Source organism: Acyrthosiphon pisum, chromosome X, assembly GCF_005508785.2.
Source record: "Acyrthosiphon pisum isolate AL4f chromosome X, pea_aphid_22Mar2018_4r6ur, whole genome shotgun sequence".
NCBI lineage: Eukaryota > Metazoa > Arthropoda > Insecta > Hemiptera > Aphididae > Acyrthosiphon > Acyrthosiphon pisum.
This window is the reverse complement of record NC_042493.1, coordinates 36,543,492-36,570,115: the sequence shown is the minus strand read 5'-3', so window position 1 is coordinate 36,570,115 and position 26,624 is coordinate 36,543,492. Positions and strand designations below refer to the sequence as shown.

At 29.2% G+C, this 26,624-nt stretch overlaps 1 protein-coding gene across 11 annotated transcripts in view; it reads left to right on the top strand.

The window, feature by feature from the left end:
* LOC100165138 (plasma membrane calcium-transporting ATPase 3) overlaps positions 1–26,624 on the top strand; it is a 63,036-nt gene that overhangs the window by 21,770 nt on the left and 14,642 nt on the right. For 6 of the 11 annotated variants that reach the window (XM_008190142.3, XM_008190140.3, XM_008190141.3 and 3 more), the window contains exons 2-16: positions 7,776–7,932; positions 13,631–13,798; positions 13,896–14,087; positions 14,167–14,396; positions 14,475–14,610; positions 14,672–14,806; positions 15,285–15,512; positions 15,575–15,777; positions 15,873–16,628; positions 16,697–16,876; positions 16,939–17,133; positions 18,404–18,610; positions 19,112–19,674; positions 20,169–20,307; positions 26,372–26,440. In XM_008190142.3, coding sequence (XP_008188364.1) covers positions 13,642–13,798; positions 13,896–14,087; positions 14,167–14,396; positions 14,475–14,610; positions 14,672–14,806; positions 15,285–15,512; positions 15,575–15,777; positions 15,873–16,628; positions 16,697–16,876; positions 16,939–17,133; positions 18,404–18,610; positions 19,112–19,674; positions 20,169–20,307; positions 26,372–26,440 — 3,390 coding nt within the window. In that variant the 5' untranslated portion in view covers positions 7,776–7,932; positions 13,631–13,641. Of the gene's footprint in view, positions 1–7,775; positions 7,933–13,630; positions 13,799–13,895; positions 14,088–14,166; positions 14,397–14,474; positions 14,611–14,671; positions 14,807–15,284; positions 15,513–15,574; positions 15,778–15,872; positions 16,629–16,696; positions 16,877–16,938; positions 17,134–18,403; positions 18,611–19,111; positions 19,675–20,168; positions 20,308–23,141; positions 23,442–26,371; positions 26,441–26,624 lie in introns of those variants that run through there. The other 5 variants (XM_008190143.3, XM_008190146.3, XM_008190144.3 and 2 more) reach the window with 4 other exon arrangements.

Below are 26,624 nucleotides of genomic sequence, written 5' to 3'. Positions count from 1 at the left end.
TGCCTTTCAAAACTTATTTTTGGAGAGGTAATCAAGAACAGATATACGAATGTATTACCTAAGTAACATTAATTTTAAAACTTATATTTAGTTAAGCTACCTATTATGCTTTTATGCGGTATTATTATTAACATGATATTCTAACTAAATTTTGTGTTCTGAACATTTCATAAAAAAAAAATACTGCTAAATATTTAAAATGATCTTAATGTCTGTAGGTAACCTGTCGTGGTATATCAATGTATTTTATTTTCAGATTTTCAGTATTTATTTTCTATCAATTCTGAGCACCGCACACACCTATTATAATTTATAATAGGTACCTATAACATGGTCAATATCGAAATAAATAAATCGAATATACATACAAAACCATCTGAAAAACTACGAACAATGAAATCACGTATAGCTGTCAAATTATTCAAACGTTTTCTGCTGCTTGTGTGTCCTTAAAAGTTGTGTATATACCTATTTTTGTATAGTCGCGAGATTAAAATACAACGTCGAAATACATTTCATAAGAGCGAACAAATTGTTTGTAAATAACGTCGCTGACCGCTATTCTGTATGGTGAATAGGTTGAATGGACATAATAACACAGCGGGGTTAAACGAAAGCTCGGGTGTATTTTTTGTACACCCTCTTTCCTGTTAACCTTTCGATACAAAGTTGCGGCAGTGCGATATTGATTTTCATTCTCCAAGAATGCTATGGTAAATCGTAATATCATTATACACCTGCATTGATATTCTAAAGTACCTATATGCAGACGGAAGTTAAACATTATATTATATATAGGTAGTTAAAGCCCATTCAGTGCTGTATGTTCTAGTTTCTTGTATAGTATAATAAAAAAAAGAAAAACTCTATTCAAAAAAGACATTTGTGCACCCTTTTATTCAAATTAGGTCTTATTTACATCGTAAATATGGGGCGTGAAATTATTCATTATACTATGCAAATACCTATAAATATTTTATTGAATAGTATACTCCCCGCTCTTCCCTTCCGCAATTACGGGGGTGATTCGGTCAAACCTTATTTCCACTATTCGTATATAATATTGGGAATTTGTTTTCAATCACAGTATATTATACACTTCATTATTTTTGTACTTTGCATCGGTTATACAGTTCACAGAGATATTAAGCACTTACTATTTATATTTTCGTTTAGGCACTTGTCTCAAACGTGTTTATGCCGAAAGTCTAACCAATAAATAATACTACAATAGACGTATAACTAAAACATTTATAAATTAATTTACAACAAAACGTTTAAATAATGGTTTTTTAAGGAATATATTATAATATTATATACTCTAAGGAAACTCATAAATAATTAATTATGAATAAATTTATACCATACTATTTACACACCACTAAAATATAATATATTCGCATACACAGAGGGCTTCACTGTGTTTGTCTTCAATAATTGTTTTTCCGTTATCTATTTTTGAAATATGGTTGCGGGAAAAACTTATTTTATAAGAGATCTACAATAATTATTAAAATTTGTAACAAATGTTGGTCTACCCGAACTCAAAATAAAACAATTTAAATTTAAATAGTGTATTCGCGTTTCTTAATGATTAGAGACACCTAATGTATACATTGAGCGAATTTATGTAAATATAATTTTAAAAGTCAAATTACTTACTAGTTTCCACAATCAAGTATTCAAATAATTGCCATGCGGCTTTTTGAATTTTTAGCTGGTGGCGTGTAAATGGAACGGGGGAGACAATCTGCATGTGCACGCGTTATGTTTAAAAAAATAATTTAGGCCCGATTCTTTGTATATTTGAATTGTCATATTGTTTCTTTAATATTACAGTTCATCCTATACAGAGACACAAAGCTATAATAACCATATTATACCTATGTCGGGTGTTTTAATAATTGATCACTAGTATTGTGTAGTAGGTACATGAAGTTACCCAAAAAAAAAAAAAAATCTGGTTCAAATACAACAATACAATATAATATATTCAGTGTACAAAATAAAATTATCCATGTTTTTGTATACACAATAATATGATATATAATTGCCACAGAATACTCTATGCATGTGGCTTCTCCGCTCTGTTACTGTGGTAAAATACGTACGAGTATATAGTTGTGAATAGAGTATGAGATTTTGTATTTTGTGTAGACCGAGTTTTGTGCCGCGGAGTAGCTTTCCCTAGATCTTAAATTGTATACGTGATTTGAACGTACAATAATAATAAAAATAACAATAATAATAATAATAGTAATAAACTAGTCGGTCGCGCGACTAGATTACCGTAATACGTGTACATATTATATATAACTATACAAGTTTCTGTATTTCTTAATAAGTTGTCGGCGAGTGTGATTTCTCTACTTAATATTCCCGAGGCAGCCGCCTGGCGGTGGTGTTTAAAATAACAAAAAAGGTCAGTTCGTAGTGTTTAGTATTTTTAAAAAGTTATATCGGTATATATAATATATTAATAGTTAATAGCTTAATACCTCAAGTTGCTAATAATATTATATTTGATGTATGTCATAATGAGTAGGATATTTACTTGCTGCACAAGCGAATGTCATAATTTAGGTTTTAAAATTCTAAAGTAAGGGTCTGCAAGTACATGGAGCTTGTTGCAGCACCGGATCCAGTGCGGCTCGAATTGTATCGGATCGATTTTGATCGAATGCCAGCACGCGCGTTTGGTAGTAGGCAGGTTAGACGCTATAGGTACTATATATAGTATTGACTAAATGGTATAGTTACTATATTATTATTATACTTTTACAACCGACGTACCATAATATTCAGTCTTGTAAAGAATACATTTTATTTTATACTCACGAAAACTATTTGAATAACCGGAACAAATATAGTATTCATAATATTTATTCGAATAAGAAATCTTAGATTATTTTTTTTCAACCTACTCTTTCATGGCTTCATGAAACTTTTAAGTAGGTAATTTGTTCAATATTTTATGCTAACTAAATGTATTCTTTATACTTGTTATAAAAGAACAATAATGAAAGCCCTTCAATGGGCTAAGTGCTACAACCATACAAGTTAATTTCTGAGTTAATTTTTTAAAACTTTTCAAGACAATCATAAAAGTTATTTATAAATTATTAATTAAACCAAGATAAAAAATTCACCACTATTTTGCAGCTCAAATTACGGTTGTCTTGAAAGTTATTAAAAATGGAATTATAGGGTTTTTGGAACTCAGACCATCAAAATATATTATTCGGTATTCTATCAAAATTATAAATGTCAATACATTTTGGCTTTGGGAAATAATATGTGGATTTTGTAATGCTAAGAAGTATTATATATTATGCTACTCATATTTGAAGACTGATTTTATTATATTGCTGTATTGGTTCGGCTGGCATTCAAACCGTCGCTGGTGGTTATTATACTCGTGTACTACCTATCTATATTCAATCGTATGTTGTACGGTGTTTGATCAATGTCGATTCCATGTTGTGCACATAGTAACCACACATAGACGGTACCCGTTTTGTTAACGGATTCGTATAAGTTTGGGTACGTTAATGGACTTTCGTCGCCCAGTCAATTCATTCGTTCGCATACTCAGACGATTTAAAAATCAAATATCCATGGTCATTTTATTTAATATGCTGCGTTGTATAGGTAGGCACTTGATTAAAAATAAAATTGATTGTGAACCAACCATAGAGTAATAAAATGAAAAATAATTAAAACAATTGGTTTCAAATTAAACGCTCAACATCTCTCATAAAATATAATTTTATTACCTATTTATTTTGATGTTTTTCTAAATTAAACAATATATTATGCTATATATGTTGTAACACTACAGTGTTATAAATTAAATATAACATACTATGAGTGTTGTAGGTACAAGTTATATACTGCTTATTAACTCTACTATCTCTACACTTAATAAATATATTTATTATTATATCGGCCTGCCTAATGTATTCTTTCAAGTTAAAAAAAATGTTTTATTATTCTTTCTGTGTTAATGAAATAGGTATGTTAATATTTTAATTTCATACAATAATTGTTTTTTTTAACCATTCCCTATGGAGTTAGGGATAAAAGCTATTGGCAGTAGAGCTTTAAATTGATAAAACGTTCATCGTTCACGTTTAGATACATTTTACTTTTTAGTCTTAAAGTTTAAAAAACTATCACTAAAATTTATATTTTGTAAAATTTTCCTACATGCATTTATTTGATATAATATAGCATATTATACTTGTTAATTCAATTTTATTATATATATCATTATGTATTGGAGTGTTATAGAGTTTTTAAACTTAATTTTAAGTATAAACTAAATGTAGGTAGGTATGCTTACATTTTTTGGTACCTAATTTATTCTTTTATTTTAAAATAAACACTCCAATAAAAATACCGCAATGTAGGTTATCTAAGAAAAAAATTGTTCACAAAAAAATGAATTGATGTACTAAACTATATTATTAATATGTGTGTATCATTTTATAAAATGTTCTTAAAATGATAAGCTTATAAATACAAATTATTGCATAAAAATGTTATCCATAGTTGTGCAGATCGTGTTATTTTTATCGTAGGTTTCGATTGTTACTTACTGTTATGTTATGCATTACATCTAAAATTTTTATTTTTTTTTTTATAAAAGAGAGTTCGAGCAAAATTATTATTATTTATTACATTAACGTATCTTTTTTTGACAATTAAATATCACTAAAAATAAAAATAACTTGTAGTAATAAAATATCCAATTTCATTAAAATTATTATTTTTTACATATAATATTTTATAATGGTTTATAAATATTTATGTCGGTACATTTGCGTATATTAAATTTGCGACATTTGCTATCGGAATAGACGAAAATATAATGAAATGTGTATTATATAATTAAATAACAATAAATGACATAGGTATCTACTACCAAAAATAATGAAACCACACCTCGAAAAAAAGTTCAAACATTTATTGTAATATTTTAAAATATAATATTTACATGTTTTAAATAATGTCAAAGTCTATTAAATTTTGAAACGAAGAAAATACTTATTATTATTAGGTAATTTTTGTAAATACCTACCTATGCTCTTTGTACCCACAACTATTATTGGTTATTTGAAAATTAAACACTAATAACATATTGATGTTAGTGACATAATTTCGAGTAAAGGTTACTGATTTGATAATATTTGGCTCTGACGTCCTTTGTAAACAGTAAACTAGCTTAAATAATAATAATTTTTGGTGCTGATAGTGTTTTCAACTTATCAGTAGTTATTCAGTGATCGTCGTGTGGAAACGTTTATAATAAGTATACATTATAATACATTTGATTTTATGTAAGGGCCTGTTTTACAATCATAGTTTAAACAACCTCGGTTACGCTTGAACCACTGATTTTACCGGCCGAATTCGGTGGTTTAACCGGAGTTCAACTATTGTAATACGGGCCCTAAGTAATGTAAGAATGTAATTGTTGTATTGTAATAAATTTTTAAATAGGGTAACTAGGTACTAGTAGTAGTTAGTTACACGTCGTGTTTGTCACGCGTAAGCACTTCAATGAATATATTTTTAATTTGTAATTAAAACATCTTTACAAAAAATTCATCAAATATTGATAACAGAGATCGGCTAGAACGCCTAGGACCTAAAACCTATAATATATTATGTTAAAGTTAAATGTATTACTGTGATAATATATTCCGTTTTAAATAATTAAATAAAACTTCTCAACGCAAAATGTGGTTTCCTCGTATACCTATCTATTATAAGTTATAACTATAAATTCAGTTTATGACTGTTACATGGAGATAAACATTCTTATTAATGATTTAACTCACGTAGTACGTTATATAATACATTTTATATATGCTTAATATGCTGATATGAAATTATGCAAATTGAAATATTATCTTTTTTTTACTTTAATGTAAATTAATAAATAAACTTGTATTTACAAATGCATTGACAATTATTACTACTACAAGTGTCTCTATAGTTTCAAGTATTGATCAATATTTAAAATACTCTTTTTCGTCGGATTCAATGTTTTAAACTTATTTATATGAATGCTCAAACAATTAATGAATGAGTAACGTAAACGTATTTAGTACCTATATGTAGTATAAATTAAGTATGCTTGTAAAAGATTTAAATTATTCTAAATGTCGATGATGGAGATCAAATGGATTTAATTTACATTATTATGCAGAAATATATAGTACTTAAGAGGATGTCAGCATACTATTTGTTTTCTCTCTCTAACCCACGCACGACGCACAACATAGCATAATTTTCGTTTAGCAGAACCAACCCTATGTTATTACTTATCATTTTACTATTTTAGAGTGAATTTACCAAGTATCAAACTTTAAGTTAAGAACATTGTCTATGTCCATATGCCGGCTATTTTATGATATTTTTATTTTTATAAAAGTTATGAGCGTCTAGATTATTACAATTTTAAAATGCTTATAAACTGTATACCAGCGTAATTTTCTTAGATTAAAGTGTGATAATAATAAAAGAAGTGACAATACAGGGTTGGTTCTGCTGAACATAAATTTGGTATGTTGCGCGTGGGCCAGAGAGAGAAAACAAAATAATGGTGCGCTGACATCCCCAATGTGAACCGAAAACAAACTTAATTTTTTTTTATAGATATTTAAATATATAAGCTCATTAAAGTATTGTTAACTAAGGAAAAAAGCTTTATATAGATTTAATTAAAAAACAAATTAAATCATGACTCAATACATGTTAATATACCTAGATAAAATTTATAAAATATATAATATGATAATAGCATACTTTTTATCTTCTATATTTACATTAATATCATATTTGCTATTTGCACCTTGAATCTTGACCCTAAATTTAACAAATTCGTATTTTCGTTTTTCTTTTATCTTTTTCCGAATAAAATTAATATCATCGTTACTATTAATCTGTTCGATTGTCCATTAATTTAAAATAAGCTGGCCTACAAACTACAAAAAAATAAGTAATAATAATTTGTTTAGAACACAATTTAAATTGCACTATGGAGTATTTTTGCGCCAATGAAATAATTGACTCTAGATGCAAATGTGGTATATAAATATATTCATAGGTTCAATTAAATAATTGCTTTTAAGTTCACTGTTTAGCGTATGTTTTAAAATTAATAATAGGCTTTTTGATAATTGATAAATGGTGTTAAGTGTTAATAGACTGTCCAGACGGAATTTATGCTAATCGTTTAAGAAAATTAATCAAGTGTAAATGTACTCACTAGAGGTGACTCTGAAGTTAATTATTACTTATTTAGTATGATAATAAATTAAAACTGCACACACAGTATTATTTACATACCTAGATAAATACAGTTATAAGTATAGTATAAATATAGTATAAACGATTATAATTTTGTGAAATATTAACTTCTTAGTCTCTTCAGACTTGTGTTTCTATGAATTCTATGTACTCAGAATCTAAACATTTAAAAATATTTATTGTTTAGCTTATCTTAAACTTATTAATAACGTATAAATTCTAAAACCATTAATCATTATGCATTCATACATTTAAATGATGGACAATTATGAATATAGTGTTTAATTAGGTATACTTCTTAAAAAAAAACCAATTCAAATCTCATAGGATAATATTTTGTATAGAATCATAGGAATTAGCAAGGATTATACTCTTTGATGTAAAATTGCAAATATTTTGACCATTGCTCTTTCGATAATAATTATATAATAATATGTTGATGTTAATGTTAACAGACAAATTTTGCTACCGGTCCAAAAGACATCACTAACACCACTGCAGCGGAAGCAGCAGGAGGTACTGCCGCCACTGGCGGTAAGTTTGCTGACGTCGTATGTCTGTCGTGTCATTAACGACAAAAGCAAAACGACGTAATAGTTTAAAAGTTAATAGGTACAGTATAATATATAATAATATAATACTAGTATTAATACTTATTTTAATTAAAATTCAACTTGACCTAATTTATTCTCTTACTGTATTTTTATTTTTACCAATCTGATAAACATTGAAAGATTAACATTTTAAACTGGGCTTAGTGTTTTTCATTAATTTTTTCATAAAGGAAGTTAATTAAATATTAATTATATAAAAGCAAATGTATTATTTTTTGAAGTCGACAAAAGTCGAATAATATTCATGATATATTTTAGTTTTTGGAGTAACTTTGAACCCAATAAACCATAATGTATTATTCAACTCGTTTGTACCTAAAAAACCTTTAAAGAAGTTTGAAACTTTTAAAACACGGAATAGCTTAAAGTTGGCCATGGAATATTAAATTACCTAGTAAAAATATAATTTATGGTTTGAAAGTTTTGTGAAGTGTATAATTTTAATATTGGTATTCAGAGAAGTGACTAAAATAAAACTATACTTTTTTTTATTATAAAGTTCCTTTAAACGCCCATTATTAAACCATATTGTCTAAAAAAATTAAATTGTTGAGTTAAGGATTATGTTGTACGTGAAGTGGTATTTTTGTTTTAGTGTACCTATTTATAATAATTAAAATATGAAATTTAATTTAAATACTAAATACCATGCGTTAACGACTATGTTAAATTTTTTATTATTATATCCTTAACCCTTATATATTATACCATAGGAAAATCGTATCATTTTAATTAGAAAAAAACGGAATAGAAACCTTCGGTGAATTTTCATTTATGCAATTGTACTAAGTATCAAGATAACGTTTACTTTAGGTTTTTAATATATTAAAAGAGTAATTATTTGTTTATAATACTATAAACTAACTTACTAACTTCTAACCTGTTTTATTTCATTGCTACAATAAAATAAATATGTTGATCATATTAGTGTAAAATTAATTAATATCAATGTAACTACAACGATGATTCACAAACGGCTTAATAACATTAATAATAAATAATGCCATTTTAATATTAGTTTATTGCCTAGTATTTATATTCATTTATATTTATTTATATTATATCAAGAGTTTCTAAATCTTTGTATGCTTTTTCTTTCGAGTGTACCTATTTAGTACTTGCATGGCTAATATAAGTCTAAAATTACTATTATATGTATCCATTTTTCGAATTAAATATATTGCATTACCCATACTAAATTAAATGTATTAAATTGTAACATGATATGTTTATAACATTTTTCTCAACCGATTCAAACATGTAAATACAAAACTAATGCACCCTAATCATAAATAATCGTGTTTAATTCAAAAATAATGCATTAATTAAAACATATTTTTTATTGAAAAACATTGTTTATAAAAATAATGAGTACTTTAGTGGTATTCGTGAAATTATGTATAAAATTATGTCATTTCTATGCATACAATTGAATAATACTATACCTACTGCAATTTATGAATATATTTGTAGTTGTCTTTTAGAATACAATATAATATGATATATTGTTAAGGGAATCGCTATTAATATTAATAAGACATATTATCATAATATAAAGTGATGTAGATGGCATTGTTAGATAAAAATATTTACAGGGTACGTGATCATTATGTATGATTCATACAGACAAATTAGTGAAATTACCATAGGAAAAATATTCAAAGAAAATTACGCGTTGACAAATATATTATATTAATAGATGGAATAGCATAATTTATGCGATCATTAACATAAATAAAGGAATACCATAATAGCGCAATGTCATATAAAAATAATTGATATTGATTAGCACTAATTATAAAATTATTTTTTTGTTAAGCTTAATGTATATCTAACGTATGTACAATATATAAAGGTATAATATTATGACATCGTTAAATTCAACCCCTTTAAGCAAATAATTCCTGCATCACGATTCTTCGTATAACGGGAATAGACCATCAGGGTGACGGATTTGTGATGTAATTTTCCAAGCACTTTCGCAGTTTTTTTTTTTATATTTTTGAAGCTTAGAAACATTTACAGCAGTAATTTGAACATAACAAAGAAGTGTATACAAAGAAAAATGATGTACTAACGACATCTCTTCCTACATCAAAGTGACTAATTCTGTAGAACATCGTAATTGGCACACAGTAATTAGGTAATAAAAAGTGAATAAAATATTATTTTTGACATATTTTTCTAAAAACAGAAAAATCAAATAATTCTCTAACTCGCTAAAATCTAAAATAGACAAAAAAAGCTTACATATTAGTTATATAAACAATATAATATATTTAATAAATGAACAATTAAAAAAATATGACGTGTACCTATAACGAAAAACTTTGGTAGTTTTATTTATTTAGTCCTTTAAAATAAATATTATTTTTCTATCTCTCTGTATTTTCTTTTGTTGTGAACAATATTAACTTCTTCAATAGTAATAAAATGATTTTTTTATTACATAATGGTTTATTTTATTTAGGAACCTTGTATACAAATTTACTTTTTCAGATTATTAACTAAAAAATATAAATATGAATACCTATATATAAATACTAATAAATCTTTTATCGTTTATAAATTTACTAAGGTATTTTTATCAATTGAAGATGTTTAAATTTTTTTACAGTATTTATTTTATTACTAAAAGTTTTAAATTTTTATTTCAGTATCTTTTGTAAAAATGTACTTTCTTAAATTATTAAAAATAAATACCTAATAAATCTTTTATATTTTACTTTGACTCAGTATATTGTACAAACGCATGTTTTAAACATCTCGTATAAATTAAAAGTTTATATTTTATCAAAATGATTATATTTTTTATTTAAAATACGGCCTAAAAGTTTCATACATCGTGTGTGCTTAATAAATCTAAGTGATTTTTATGATTGAATATTTAAATTATACCGTTTTTAAATAAATAATGAGTGTATTAATGTACCATTAATGTAAGATTAAAATAAAAAATAATATCCTATTATCATAATATTATTATTCAATTTTCAGTAACGTACAAAATTAACATTTATAGGACCAAATATATGATGTTGTAAGGAATAAATAACAAACTAAAAATATTGATAAAAATTAATTGTTTTTAAATATAAATGCATTTTAATATTGTATTTCGTAATTAATGCTTTAATTAATCTATTTATCCTTGTTGCTTAATATGATAATTTTTATAATGAGAAAACAATTCCGCGTACAATGTTTTATCTATATATATACCCGAAGCATTATAAAATAAATATAATTGTTATGTGATTCTCTATTACATAAAAATACGACATTTGAACACACCTGCATTTTAGTGCTTTCATAAAAATTAAATTATTATAATGAACGGTTTTAATTAAAACTATTATTTGTGTATAAACTATTTCTCTTTTGTTAATAAAATAATAATAAATACAATAAGTACGAGACCCTTTAATATTATGTAAGCTTATTTATTAAATTAATAAACAAAATAAATAACCTACAGACCTGATAAATGATCCAATTTAATAACCAAAGATGCCCACCTTAAATATACCATACTCAGAAATGCGCTGAGCACAGCAAAATAATTTCAACCCAGGTGACATAATGGCAAAGCTTATCCATAACAAGTTAGAGGAAACCATCATAAAAATAAACAAATAACCCTCAAGTGGATTACCTGGCTTTACTGGTAAAGAAGGCAACGAACAGCAGAAAATAAGTCATAAAAGCGATATCGAACTCAAACAGTTAAGCTGCAACATAGTTATACCCTATGATATTAAAAACTACATAAAAGCAAACATCTAACAGGAATGTCAAAAACTATAGAAACAACAAACACCAGATTAAAAAGAGAACATTAAATGGGAAAACCCCAAACTCAAATGAAATAAAGAAATTAATATAAATCGCCTTTAAATATTATAAAGCACACACCAATTGACCCATAGATTTCTTATGGTCCTAGAAGAACCTCCTCAATGTGAATCGTGTGGAGTTAGCCTTTCAATTGAACACATACTAATAGAGTTCCGGAAATACCAAACCAAATAATTAATAAAAACATATTCGAAAACCTCGACATCTATCTTAGTCCAACATTACTAACCCGAAAAACAACAAAACAATCATTAAATTTCTAAAATTCAACATCTTGTTTAAACAAATCAAATACCATATAAAAAATAATATACCAATTTGATATTTTATTCATAATTTTAATTTTTTTCTTCAAATGTCGTATTCTTTTCTCCCAACCAGAGTAAATTTTATTTGTAGATAATTAATTAACAATGTCACGAAATCAAATTATAACTAATAGCCTTTACCGCCGATATTTTCTCGTGCAGATCAATAGAAAAAAATTATATTTTAAATAATAATTGAATAACGTAGGGTTTTTGTTTATTATTAAAACAACGAATTAATAATGTCATCCCTGAATAAATTAAAAGTTTAATCTCGATAAACTAGCAAATTTTCCTTTTAATAAAGCTACTTCTTTATTTAGTGTTTTAATTATATATCCGAAAATCCCAATGTTTGTTTACATTTTAAAAAAATTGACTGCAAGGACTTAAGAAATGAAAAACTAACCGAGAATGTAACGCACATTCTCTACGAAAATTGTTTGTAACAATATACCTTGGAATGTCAACAGTATAATAATATAAATTATATACACGAATACATAATACATTATTATAATAATACATACAGTGTTTTGGTATTTTAAGCGAAATACCTAAGTAATTTATTAAGTTATGTGCAAGACTACCCACTGTAAAAGTTTGAAATATTTTTCATATCTTCCCCAATTGTTTTTATTTCCTATGATAACCTCACTCATCTTGTGCGAAATAAGTCATCTGTATCTGTAAATTTTAATAATATTATTGTACAATGACGGCTTTTAAACTGTTCTGCGTTCTGGATCAAATAGGATATTAAATTGATTAACAACATCATGACCTATTAATAAATAACTTATATTATTATAAGTGTATTATTATTTATTTTATTTTTACTGTATTATTCCATTTGTCATTGCCCTTTCGAGACAACCGCCATCTTTGGGTTCGGCAATGTTATTATAATATAGTGGCTAACAAATTCTAAATTAATATAATACGCTTGTGTACAGTTCGTGCGTCATTGCTATCTGGGATCATCTGACGGCGGAAAGCGTAAGCGTTCTCGTATTATATTAGTATAATATTATATTGTATAATATACATTCGCCGACGCAAACGGACGGACAGTAGGTGTAAATTAGTAACGTCCGGTGATGATGAGTACAACGGTGGTAGTATATGTATATATTTATGTTAATAAATGTATTTAGTTTGTGTTAGTGTGTGGTGGTTAATGTGGCCAACGGCGATGTGCATTCGGTGGTGTTTATTATATAGACGTACATGCGCTTACTGCTCGTACGTGCCAGTATATGATCCGCAACTTTGTCCCGTTTTATAAATTGTTCAGTTAATTGTTATTGTTATCGTGGTAATAAAAAAAAAAAAATGAAATAAATTTCGTATGAAAACTTAATAGATACGTTAATTTTATATTGAAAAAAATGTAAAAATATAACGATAATATAGGTCATGATAAGATAATGATGTGTTAGACTCTCAAACGATTAGAGTTAAACTCTATTGCGATGACGGTATTTAAAAAAACTGATAATTATTTTTATTTTATTTTTTATTAAACAGATAAAAATAATATGGCCACAATAGACGGGCGACCCGCCCAATATGGGGTGACGTTAAAGCAATTACGTGAGCTCATGGAGCACAGAGGACGTGAAGGTATCGTAAAACTAAACGAACTGGGTGGCGTTCAGGATGTTTGTAAAAAACTGTACACATCACCTAGTGAAGGTAATTATTCGATTTTAAACACTATTTTGCTGTGTGTTTTTAACTAATATAATTTTATAATTTTCATTGTATACCGTTGTGCAATTACTTTTTGTAGGGTTAAGTGGATCTACAGCCGATCTGGAGCACAGGAAAGAGACGTTCTCCTCAAATACCATACCCCCTAAACCTCCAAAGACATTCATGCAACTTGTCTGGGAAGCTTTGCAAGATGTCACTCTAATTATTTTAGAAATTGCTGCTCTCGTATCATTGGGATTATCACTTTACAAACCTGCCGACGAAGAATGTAAATTTTATTCAGAAAATTCTGTGTATATAGTTATTGTTTTTTTTATATATTAATAATACAATCTTCGTTATTGTAGCAATGAGTGCAGAAGACGATGAAGCAAAACATGGGTGGATTGAAGGATTAGCTATATTAATATCCGTTATAGTGGTCGTTATTGTAACAGCGTTTAATGATTATACGAAAGAAAGACAGTTCCGTGGTCTTCAAAACCGTATTGAAGGTGAACACAGATTTAATGTCATCAGGCATGGCGAATTGCAACAAATTTCCGTAGGAGAAATAGTAGTTGGTGACATTTGCCAGGTAATTATACTTTGAAGACTTAATCAATGACAAGTTAATATAAATAATAATCAAACATCGCCATTGTTATAACAACAGATTAAATACGGAGATTTGCTACCAGCTGATGGTGTGCTAATTCAAAGTAACGATTTGAAAGTTGATGAATCTTCATTAACTGGAGAGTCAGACCACGTCAAAAAAGGAGAACAGTTCGATCCCATGGTCTTATCAGGTATGAATAATTTGGTTTTCAGTTGTAAAATAAGCTCAATATATTTTTTTTTCAATTTAAGGAACCCATGTAATGGAAGGCAGTGGAAAAATGTTGGTCACTGCAGTAGGTATAAATTCTCAGGCTGGAATAATATTCACACTCTTAGGTGCAGCAGTAGATCAACAAGAGGAAGAAATGAAGAAACAACGGAAAGGTAAACTGCCTAATCTCGTTAACACTTGGTGTAGTTATAAAAATAAATTTCTCCATATAATTTACTTAATTATACTCTTATTCATAAAATTCAAAATTCCTGGAAAATCGTCTATATTTGTCAATTTGTATACATTTTATATACCGATGTAGAAAGTTTAAAGATATGTGATGACATGCAACAACTTTTATCAAGTTATTTTATATTAATTTTACAATTTATTAGACACATTGAAATTCAATTGGCTAACTTAGTAATCAGTATCTGGGATATGAATTTATTTAAGATATCCTTAATTTCGGTATCATCAATATTTTATTAGATAGAATCTATATATTTCGTATTTCTTAGTAATATGCATATTATTATACTCCTAAATAATTTGATTACACCTATTAGTATACATTTTTTGTTCAAAGTTATTACCTAATATATTAAAATAGTTGAATTTAATACAAATTTAATATTTTATAAATAGAAGCCAAAAAACTAAAGACAAAGAAGAGCTTAACTGATGAAGTACCACCTACTATCAACAGCCATGCCACTGATATCGGTATGAAACAAATGGATAAAGGAGGTGAAACAGATGATGATGCTGCCGCAGGTGGAGGACAATCTGGTGAGTCGGAAGAACCAGCAAAAAAAGACAAGTCTGTGTTGCAAGCTAAACTCACAAAGTTGGCCATTCAAATTGGATATGCTGGTAAGTTAACCAATTTTTATATTTTAGATTTTATATTACACACATTTTATTTTTATTACTAGGATCAACGATTGCCGTACTCACCGTGCTTATATTAGTAATTCAATTTTGTATCCATACATTTGTCATACAACAAAAACAGTGGAAGAACCATTACGCGGGTGAATTTGTTCGCCACCTTATTATTGGTGTCACTGTCTTGGTAGTGGCTGTTCCTGAAGGACTTCCTCTCGCTGTTACTCTGTCTTTAGCATACTCTGTCAAGGTAATTAATATAATTGGGATATCATCATTTGTGTTTATTAAAATAAAATTGTTGCACTGTATTTTTAACGAACATTTATTTTGTAAACTATGTAGAAAATGATGAAAGATAACAATTTGGTAAGACATTTGGACGCTTGTGAAACTATGGGTAATGCCACTGCCATTTGCTCTGATAAGACCGGTACACTAACAACAAACCGAATGACAGTTGTCCAGTCTTACATCTGTGAAGTTCTCAGTAAAACAATGCCACAATTTGCATCCATACCATCGAATGTTGGAAACTTATTAGTGCAAGCAATATCTATTAATTCAGCGTATACGTCTAAAATTATGCCACCCGACGATCCAACCAGTGAACTACCTAAACAAGTTGGTAACAAAACCGAGTGTGCACTTCTAGGATTTATTCTTGCTCTCGGTAAAAATTATCAAACATGGCGTGATGATATACCCGAAGAAATGTTAACACGTGTGTATACATTTAACTCTGTGCGGAAGTCCATGAGTACAGTCATTCCAAGAGAAGGTGGTGGATACAGATTATTTACTAAAGGTGCCTCTGAAATCGTACTAAAAAAATGTTCGTATATCTACGGTCGCGATGGTCGATTGGAAAAATTCACTCGTGAAATGCAAGATCGTTTGGTGAGGAATGTTATTGAACCTATGGCTTCTGATGGCCTTCGTACTATTTCTGTTGCGTACAAAGATTTCATACCTGGAAAAACTGATTCACCCAACCAAGTGCATTATGAAGGGGAACCCGATTGGGAAAGCGAAGACAGTATAGTGTGCGACCTCACTGCACTGTGTGTTGTGGGAATTGAAGATCCCGTTCGACCGGAGGTAATATTTACATTTGCTTTATGGCCATTTAAGGAAAATGTGTTGTTTACTTTGGAGTTTAATTTTAGGTGCCTGAAGCTATTAGAAAATGTCAGCGAGCTGGTATTACTGTACGTATGGTTACCGGAGATAATGTGAACACAGCCCGATCAATTGCCACCAAGTGTGGTATATATAAAACTGGAGAAGACTGGCTTGTATTGGAAGGCAAAGAATTCAATCAACGAATTCGTGATGCTAATGGCGATGTTAGTTTGATTTGTTATTTTGATTTTAATAAAATATAAACCAAATTATTTTGTTCGTACAGGTTCAACAGCATTTATTGGATAAAGTGTGGCCTAAATTGAGAGTATTGGCTAGGTCATCGCCAACAGATAAATACACATTGGTAAAGGGTATTATTGACAGTAAAGTGAGTGATAGTCGGGAGGTAGTGGCAGTAACCGGTGACGGTACCAATGATGGTCCTGCATTGAAAAAAGCTGACGTTGGATTTGCCATGGTATTAATTTATAAATAATTATATAATAAAAGCTAAAAAAAAAATATAAAACTATAATGCTATATTTATACATAACACGTAACTAAGTATTAGTTGTAAACAATTTTTGTTATTTGTACGATTTGTAACGGTTTGCAATTTGGTTATTTATATACAAAGTAAATTGGGTTTATCTTTATTAAGAACTATTATTTATTTTAATTTATTATAAACTATATATACACAAATTATATCAATATAGTGTTAAAAATATCCATGTCCGTAGTCCGTGTTATTTTGACATTAATAAATCTTGAATATTTTTGTTTTTAAATGTAATACTTGATTTACATTAAAAGTAAATTTTAAAATTTTGTTTGATTTCCAACATAAATACCCCACATAGGAAGAAAGCCATTATCGCTCATCGTGTTTGGTCTAATCATCACAGTTAAAAGTCAAATATTCGCATTGGAGAGAAATATTGTATTCGTGTATTCATGTAATTATTGTTTTTAATGACAACAAAACTATTCACACTGGCGAAACGTTATAGTCCGATAGTCATGTGATATATGTTGGAATACATTTAAAAAAAATGTAATTTACGAATTCACACCCGTAAATATCACTTCATGTACCTGCCTATGCTATATATTTAAAATACTTTCTTCAAAATAACAATTCACATTCCTTATGACAATTTATTTATACTTGAGAAATACCATTCTCGTGTGAAAAACGTTTATAATTGTTTAAAGGAAGTGTCGTAAAGACGAAGGACGTCCAATTCTCATGTATTTTTATTTTAAATTTACATCGAAAAACAAAAACGATTTATTTATTTCAAAATGCTTTTCCTAATTATATTGTGAAATAAATTCTAGTCATTCATACTATTATCTTGAATAGGTGAAATTAGTTATTAAAGTAATTTCATTCCTTTATATTTTCATAAATAATACATATTATAGTAATATTTAAAATCTTTTCACTAGGTATTGTATAAATTGTAATGTTCAATTAGACAATTTACCCAACTTGGAAATATAACTTAGTAACGTTTTTTTTAATAATTTCACGACATATATTATGCTTAAACGTCTATTAATAGAAAACGAACAAATCATATAAGTAACTTTTAAAATATTGTATTAATTTTGAACAACTAAACAAACTCAATAAATAATAAGTTAATAAGATTCCAAATTTTTGAATAATTCTCTGTGATAAATTGTTTTTATTACATTTTAATCGTTCACTTAATATACTCGTATGTTTGTTTTTGTAGGGTATTGCTGGAACAGATGTAGCTAAAGAAGCTTCAGATATTATTTTGACAGATGACAACTTCAGTAGTATTGTTAAAGCAGTAATGTGGGGTCGTAATGTGTACGACAGCATTGCTAAATTTTTACAGTTCCAGTTGACCGTAAATGTGGTAGCCGTTATTGTAGCATTTATAGGAGCATGCGCCGTCCAAGACAGTCCGCTAAAGGTAAGCGTAACGTCATACACAATTGTAGTTACATTAGTCGATTTTTTTGAAAGTTTATCACAAAGCTGATCGATTCACTGTGAATCTAACCAGAATTAATGAGTTAAAAAGTAAATGAACAACAATTTATAATTATATGTGTAACAACTAACAGAAGGTTAGTCATATTATATGAGACAAAAGCATAAACAATTGTTTAAAAATAACTATTATTTTAACGATAAATTATGATATGAATAGCTGTTTTATTATCTATGAATTATGATATCTCATAAGTTGTTGATATGACTCGCATTTTAAACATGTTTCGTCTCAAACTAAGAAAAAAGTAAAAACTGCATTTTATTAGGCTATATTAGGTATTTGATCGAACATGAATGTTTTTAAATTCATTAACGTGGGAAATTATTAATTATTAATATTTTACGAAAAAATCAAATGTATACTTTAATATGTATCTACGGTTTTTTGACGTTGAATTTTGTTTACGCACTTACCCAGGCTGTTCAAATGTTGTGGGTAAACTTGATTATGGACACGCTGGCCTCGTTGGCGTTGGCCACTGAGCTGCCCACTTCCGACTTGCTGTTGCGAAAACCGTACGGTCGTACGAAGCCTCTGATATCGCGCACCATGATGAAAAACATCATTGGCCAGGCCGTCTATCAATTGACGGTTATCTTCTCACTGTTGTTCGCCGGCGATAAGATGCTGGACATACCTACAGGCCGTGGAGCTGAATTCGGCTCGGAGCCCACGCAACATTTCACCGTCATCTTCAACACTTTTGTCATGATGACGCTATTCAATGAGATCAATGCTCGTAAAATCCATGGTCAGCGTAACGTGTTCCAGGGATTCTTCACCAACCCGATATTCTACAGCATATGGATCGGCACCGTGCTGTCACAAGTGTTCATCATCCAGTACGGCAAGGACGCTTTCAGCACCAAGAGCCTCACGCTGGAGCAGTGGATGTGGTGCTTGTTGTTCGGGTTCGGCACCCTGCTGTGGGGTCAGATAGTCACCACTGTGCCTACCCGCAAAATCCCGAAACTTCTGTCGTAAGTAAAATGCTCATAAACGCTGAGCCGGCCGTGTTACTTCCCCAAGGACACGCCAACAATATAATATTGTGATGATAATTAATATTAGCGATGTTCGATTAGCTATAAGTACTAGCTAGAATTTAATCTCGGTTCGGATCGTCCACGCCGTCGTAGTTTAAATTAATCTTTTTCGTCTCGGAATGAATTCAGCGCACTCGGTCTATAGATCATATAATTTGTCCTCAGGTGGAAACTTCTTAAGGTTTGCTATTTATTAAATCTATTTCGATTTGCGACCGATTTCATATCCGAGATGAACCCACGTAGAATATCATAACCCCTGATCAAATGTCGATAAGTACATTCGAGCTTTCTCAGTCTCAGTACTATAAAAAGCATAGTTAAAATAACGTCCTAATGATTATATTGTTGTAGCATTATTATACCGATTGCGAGACGAACCGCGCATATTAACCACCCTGTCGCCTTGTGATTTTTGTCATTCACAGATGGGGACGCGGACATCCAGAGGAGTACACCAACGCTATAAATCTAGGTGAAGAGAACAGATACGATCCCGATTCCGGGCAAAAGCCGCGGGCCGGCCAGATCCTGTGGATCCGTGGACTGACCAGGCTACAGACTCAGGTTAGAGCATCATTGGCTGCATCACTGATTGCCGCCAAAATAGGGCGGATAAATGTTGATTTTTTTGTCTTTTGTTCACGTCGTTTTATCTTGTTGTCAATGTCCATTCTTATACTTTAAATCGTCCTTAATTTTTGTTTTTATAGATTATTTTATTTCTTCTTGCCGATCGATATATGCGTTACATATAATTTTTTAATTAATGTCTTATCGTCGTATTTCTAATAGTTATTTCGCGTATATCTTCACTGCAGTGCGACCGTATTATGTATTTTAACATAATACGATACATTCTTCATGAATACGACAATTTTTTTCTTTTCGTCGTTTGTTGTTCGTTTTTCTAAAATTTGTGTGCAAGTTATTTTTACATACATCGTTCTTTCAGTCGTATTATATTGTTACTATATACTCTGTCTCGCCATTTTTCTCTCTTCTCTCTTAGCTAGTATACTACATTCAGTTTTATAGTTTTGTTTTTTAATTTATTTTAATTTATTTTTCTATCGTGATTCGCACCATAACGTTACCGAAATGTAACATTATTGTATGCGTACACCTATATATTATTATATTACATTTTTGTGATGATGCGTTTTCGTTATCGCATTTTACACGACACACGTCATATTTTAAACTATTATAACGAATTATTAATGAGGACAACGTGAGGGGGCGTTACAAGTAATTAAGCCCTACTGAGGGTCCATAAGATTACTTTATACTAATATTAATTATACTCATCAGTCATCATATATTTCTAATATATATGTATATTATGTTATACTGTACAACAATATAACATTGTATACAAACAACAGAAAAAAGGAATAATAATGATAATCAAAAACGACATCACTGATATCCGTGTATATTGTATTGAAAATCGTTGATATTTTTTTTTTCGATAACGTATTGTCAAATTCTTATCGTGGTCTATAATTGACCACGGAATAGTATAATAGACAGGTGTAAGTAGTATACCATTATTTTTATTTTATTTTATACACACATCGTGTGAATATAATATAATATTATCTGTGACGATTGTACAATATGATAATTTTGTTGTACATTCGGAAACTCCCATCTCCTACGAACTATGGGGGATGTTGTAAGTATAACCTCATAGTTGTGCACGTCATTGTTGTATCGACAACGGTTTTTCATTCATTGGGTGGAATTTTCTATACATACATTTACATATATGCGTGTCGTTAAGACCGACACATGACACGATCGATGGGTCTATTTTTATGTTCCGAGGTTTTCATCGTTAGGTACCTATATACTTATTCTAGTAATTCCTGAATCCATCCGATAGATATTGTTGATGAAACATAGGAAAACTATTATTTGATATATAAGTAGATTTCATCACTCTTAGACGAAAATATTGGTGTGTGAATAACACGTTTTTTTTCGGTCGGTTGAAAACGAGAGTAACTCTCCTGCCCATCAGTAGCCGAGCGAGCGAGCGAGCCAGCTGAAACCTACCAATATTTCCTTCCTACATGTTATTCGGAAAAACCTAATAACTGATGTGTTGTATAATAATAAGACAAATCTCGTCAGTGTTATTAGTTAGGTATGTTATCGTTTTATTTTTTTCGAATAATCAGCGAATATTATGCTACGTAATAGTAGGTACATATTGTTATTAATGAGTGTATACATTTCATGTGCTAGTTTTCTTTTGTTTATTTTTGCTTTCACTAAAATGATTCATTATATTAAATACAGTTTATATATTATACAGTGAGTTTTGGTTTATGTGATCACATTGCTGCAGGTAATTTTGATTCTATCAACTGATTTATTTTTCAAAACATATTTTTTCAAATTATCCTTTATACTTAGTTGATTGCAATTGAGTAATTTATTTTCTATATTGGCTTTAAGTTAAAATACAACCGAAAATTTTTTAGTATTTTTTTTCTCATGGTGAAATTAAATAGTGGTACCTGTAATTTTTGGAGTAACTAAAAAATATCTATGTGACATTAATTTGGCACATAACATACATAATTATAATTATTTATATTATAATTATAATTTGTAATGCTTTGTTTTTAAAGCCATATAATCCACACATATCTGATTCAGTTACCCGATTAGCAATGATTTTAATAAATGGTAATTTACAAACAAATAATTTGGCTAAGCTTATGCATTTTGATTCCAACAGTTGATTCTACAAACCAGCGATCACATGAAGCAAAACTCACTGTATAACACATTTTCATTATCATTATTACCCACTTTATTGTTTGTTGTATTATATAGTAGAATTTACATAGATATATTTAATAAGTAGATAGTCCGCGTTTTCATTACTAACAATATTTTTGATATATTACACGTTTCTGAAATTAAAAAATATGTATATTATTATCTTTTAATTAAGTGGTAGATAGTTAAAAATTCACGGCGCGAAGTAAATGTCGAGTTTTAAAAACTGATCAGGGATTTTATACACCAACGCATAGGTGCGTATATAAGTGGTTTTATTGTTTTCATATAATAGCTTACGAACCATACTTGACTACGAGTTCGGTAGTAGGTATAATCGTCATATCCACCATTGTTCCTTATTTGGCAATTATTCTGTCGCTGACCTGCGTACTCGCCACCCCAAAACCCTTCCAATATATCTCTGGTTATATGGATTGAATGATAATAATAATAAAAAAAGTATATACATAATATAACATCTATATCTTAATTATTAATTTATTGAAATAAATAAAAATAAAAAGTTGTTGTACACATCACCTAAAACAAGATAAAAACACACTTCGCATGACACGCGTGTTGTGTTTGTGTGTTTGCAGCTGCGTGTCATCCGAGCTTTCAAGTCCACACTAGAAGACCTGGAAGAACGGCGTTCCATACATAGTTTCCGCACCACTACCAGCTCGCGGGGCCGTCCTTTGTCCGACAACATCACGTACATAGACGAGGAACACAACCACCACCAAGCAGCCCCTCCTACTAACAACAAGACACCACTCAGTGAGGGATAAAAAAAAAACAAAAATAATATTCTTAATAACGAATTGTCCTATAACGGTCTTGTGAACGTCACGTTTAATAAGGAAAAAAAATATCGAAAAAAAAAACAACAAACAAACGAGCAATTTCGTAATAATTTATTTACTTACATAATATATTATTATTAATATAATATAATATATGTACCTTATATAACGATAATTATTTTTGTTATCGTTATTTTTTATTTAACTATACATAATATATATAATATTATATATATATATATTTATTTTTATTTTACTAACGTCACATTTTTTATCGACTTATTATTATTATTATTATTATTATTATCATTATTATTATACTTACGTACAAATTATATGAATTTTCGAGCTTGGGTATATTTTGTTTTCGTTCTTTTTCTGAGATAGTATATATTTTTTTTATAAATAAACTGGGTAGTTTTCAATCCTATTTAATATTTATATTATACTATTTTCTCAATATCTCAATATATCTCTCTCTCTCTCACTCTCAATAATTTTCTCTCACTCTCTCTCTCTCTCTCTCTGCCTTTGCGTGTGCCTCCCCACCGGCTGCAGTGCGTTTGCTGGTCAACAAAGGAATTTGTACGCGGTGTCGGCTGAGCATCGTTTAAGGCTTATTTCGTATACGCGCGTGCTGTGCTTGAATCTTGATGTATATATTGTATTACTAGATGGGCATCGCTTGATATATAGACGTAATACTGTACTATGCTAACGTTTGATTATATTTCTGATACTTGAGTAGTCAGATTACAGCGTACTGTCTGCATAGACATTTAAAACAACTAGATATCATTGAAGTTTAGCGGCTAAATACCTACATGGAAGTATTTACAAAATATTACAACTGATAACAGATTAAAATAACGATTTAATCTTAAAACTAGGGATGTAACATAGATTTTCTAGTCTTATCAATCACTATCAAATCTTATCAGTTGTAATGTATTGTAAATATTGCTCTATATGCATATGACTGCCGACTTAAATGCTCTGATTAAAACAAGATGTAGTCGACTATTTAGTTGTAGATAATTCAACTATACATAATATATATATATACAAAGCATATACATAATTTTTTTTGTTGATACCTACTCTCTATAAGCAAAAGCTTGTGTTAAGAGTAGGGAGTTTAAGTAACTAAGATAAAACATAATGTATTGTTCCATAATATGTCTAATGCTGAGTTGCATACAAAATTTATTAATTTAACGAACCTACCATGGGCCACTGAATAATGTTTAAAGACCCATTAGGTCACTATTTATCCATTGAATGTTCAGTGATTCTTTATGCAACGCGGCATTAAATTGTCTATCACGAAGAGACAACGCTAAAATCGTGCTATCTAATTTTTATCAAACACGTCCACTTGCTAACGTTGACGATCCACGATGCCTATTTAGTGATACATTGACACTAACAACCAATATTCTTTTTTCACACACATTTAATAATAATATTATAATATCATGCTACCCGTACTAACAAAAAAAAAAAAAAAAAACGGCAGTCGGGTTTTACTAACACAATTTACCAACACGTCAGTATAATATGTGAGTAGGCTGCGAAGGCAAGATTATACAATATTATTTACATAATATTTGATACTATATTATATTTATGTTATTACTGTTATTGTAATAACTATTGTTATATTCATGTTATTATTTTATTTATATTATTATTATTTAATAATGTGCCATATATTTACTAAGGTAAATTCGCCTGTGCTAATAGCTATCGTTTAATGTCTTATTATATTATACATTGTTTGATGTCTGGCTCTCTCGCTCACTCACTCTTTCACTCTGTCACTCTTATTTCTCTGTCTCCGTATGTCTATACCTTGTTTATTATCTATTTACACACTATATATTATATATACTTATTTGTAATCACAAACTTTTGCGCACATTCGTGATTATGATACTTTTATTACTACTATTATTATTATTATTATTATTATTATTATTATTATTATTATTATTATTATTATTATTATTATTATTATTGTTGTTGTTGTTGTTGTCTTGCTCTTGCCGAATATCGGGCATTATACGTTAATACTTGCACACCAATACTATATATAATAGTTTATATACTATCAGTATTTCTACTTGGGCCACAACGCGAGGTGTCATAACTATCACAATACTGCGAAATATGCGGTATAGCTTCGCAAGCGAAACAACGCCAATAATAATTCAAAAAGTATAGCTTTGTCTGGGCGTGATTCGAATGATGTGAAAAATGACACGCTTATCATGTCCCATACTGGATGTCATAATAATCATAATATTACACTTTTTAATTAATTAATTTTTTTGTTTGAAATCTACCACCGCTGATTATTGCGTGTCTCTCATGTGGGATAAAGATTTTGTTTTTTTAAATTGGTGTAGTTACGGATGTTGGATGAAAAACGGATTACTCATGTAATGTCTATAACCAGCTTGCACATACAATAATCTCATAACTCCAGCTTAATCTTTAGGTTGTATGTGAATGCTGGCGGCGATCACATACTGGTGGCTGCTTTGGGTTTCGATCTCTGTGTATTGTCTGCGTACGACGTTTTTGGAAATAGGGCTATTTTTATTTATTGGTGATGCGGCGGTAATATTGATTTGGTTTGGTTGCGTTTACGCGCTGGTGGTTATCTTCATTACCTATTTCTATCGCACTTTTTCAACCTATATGCTATATTAATTTAATTTATCCTCACGATAGTCTTTAACATATTTTATAATATATACTGAACATGGATCATATATTACTATGATGATATATGGGTGATATGCAGAGAATAAAATTGTTATTATTATGGATCTAAATTGAAACATTTAATACCATGTTTTTATTCCTAACAGGAAAATAGTCGGTCAAATTATAATAATATATAATTATTATGATAATGTAAAAATTATTAATGAAATGGTAGAAAAAAACATATTTAACGTGGTTTTGATGAAAATTATTCGTTAATCTAATACTATTAATATTAAACGTTAAAGGTGATAGGCGGTGAATTGCAAGAACGTTTGATTCCGGTCCCATACAGCAAGAGCTCCACTGACCAAGCTGTAAGCCGCTTTCTTCCTTAAACTGATTTTGTTTTATTTTCTTGTTTTCATTTGGTTTGTTTGATATTACTACTTTTTGGTCTGCTATTACTTTTTCTACTAATGCTACTACTACTACTATTACTACTACTACTACTACCACCGTCACAAATAATGTTTTACGCCATGTTTGGCACATTTGTCT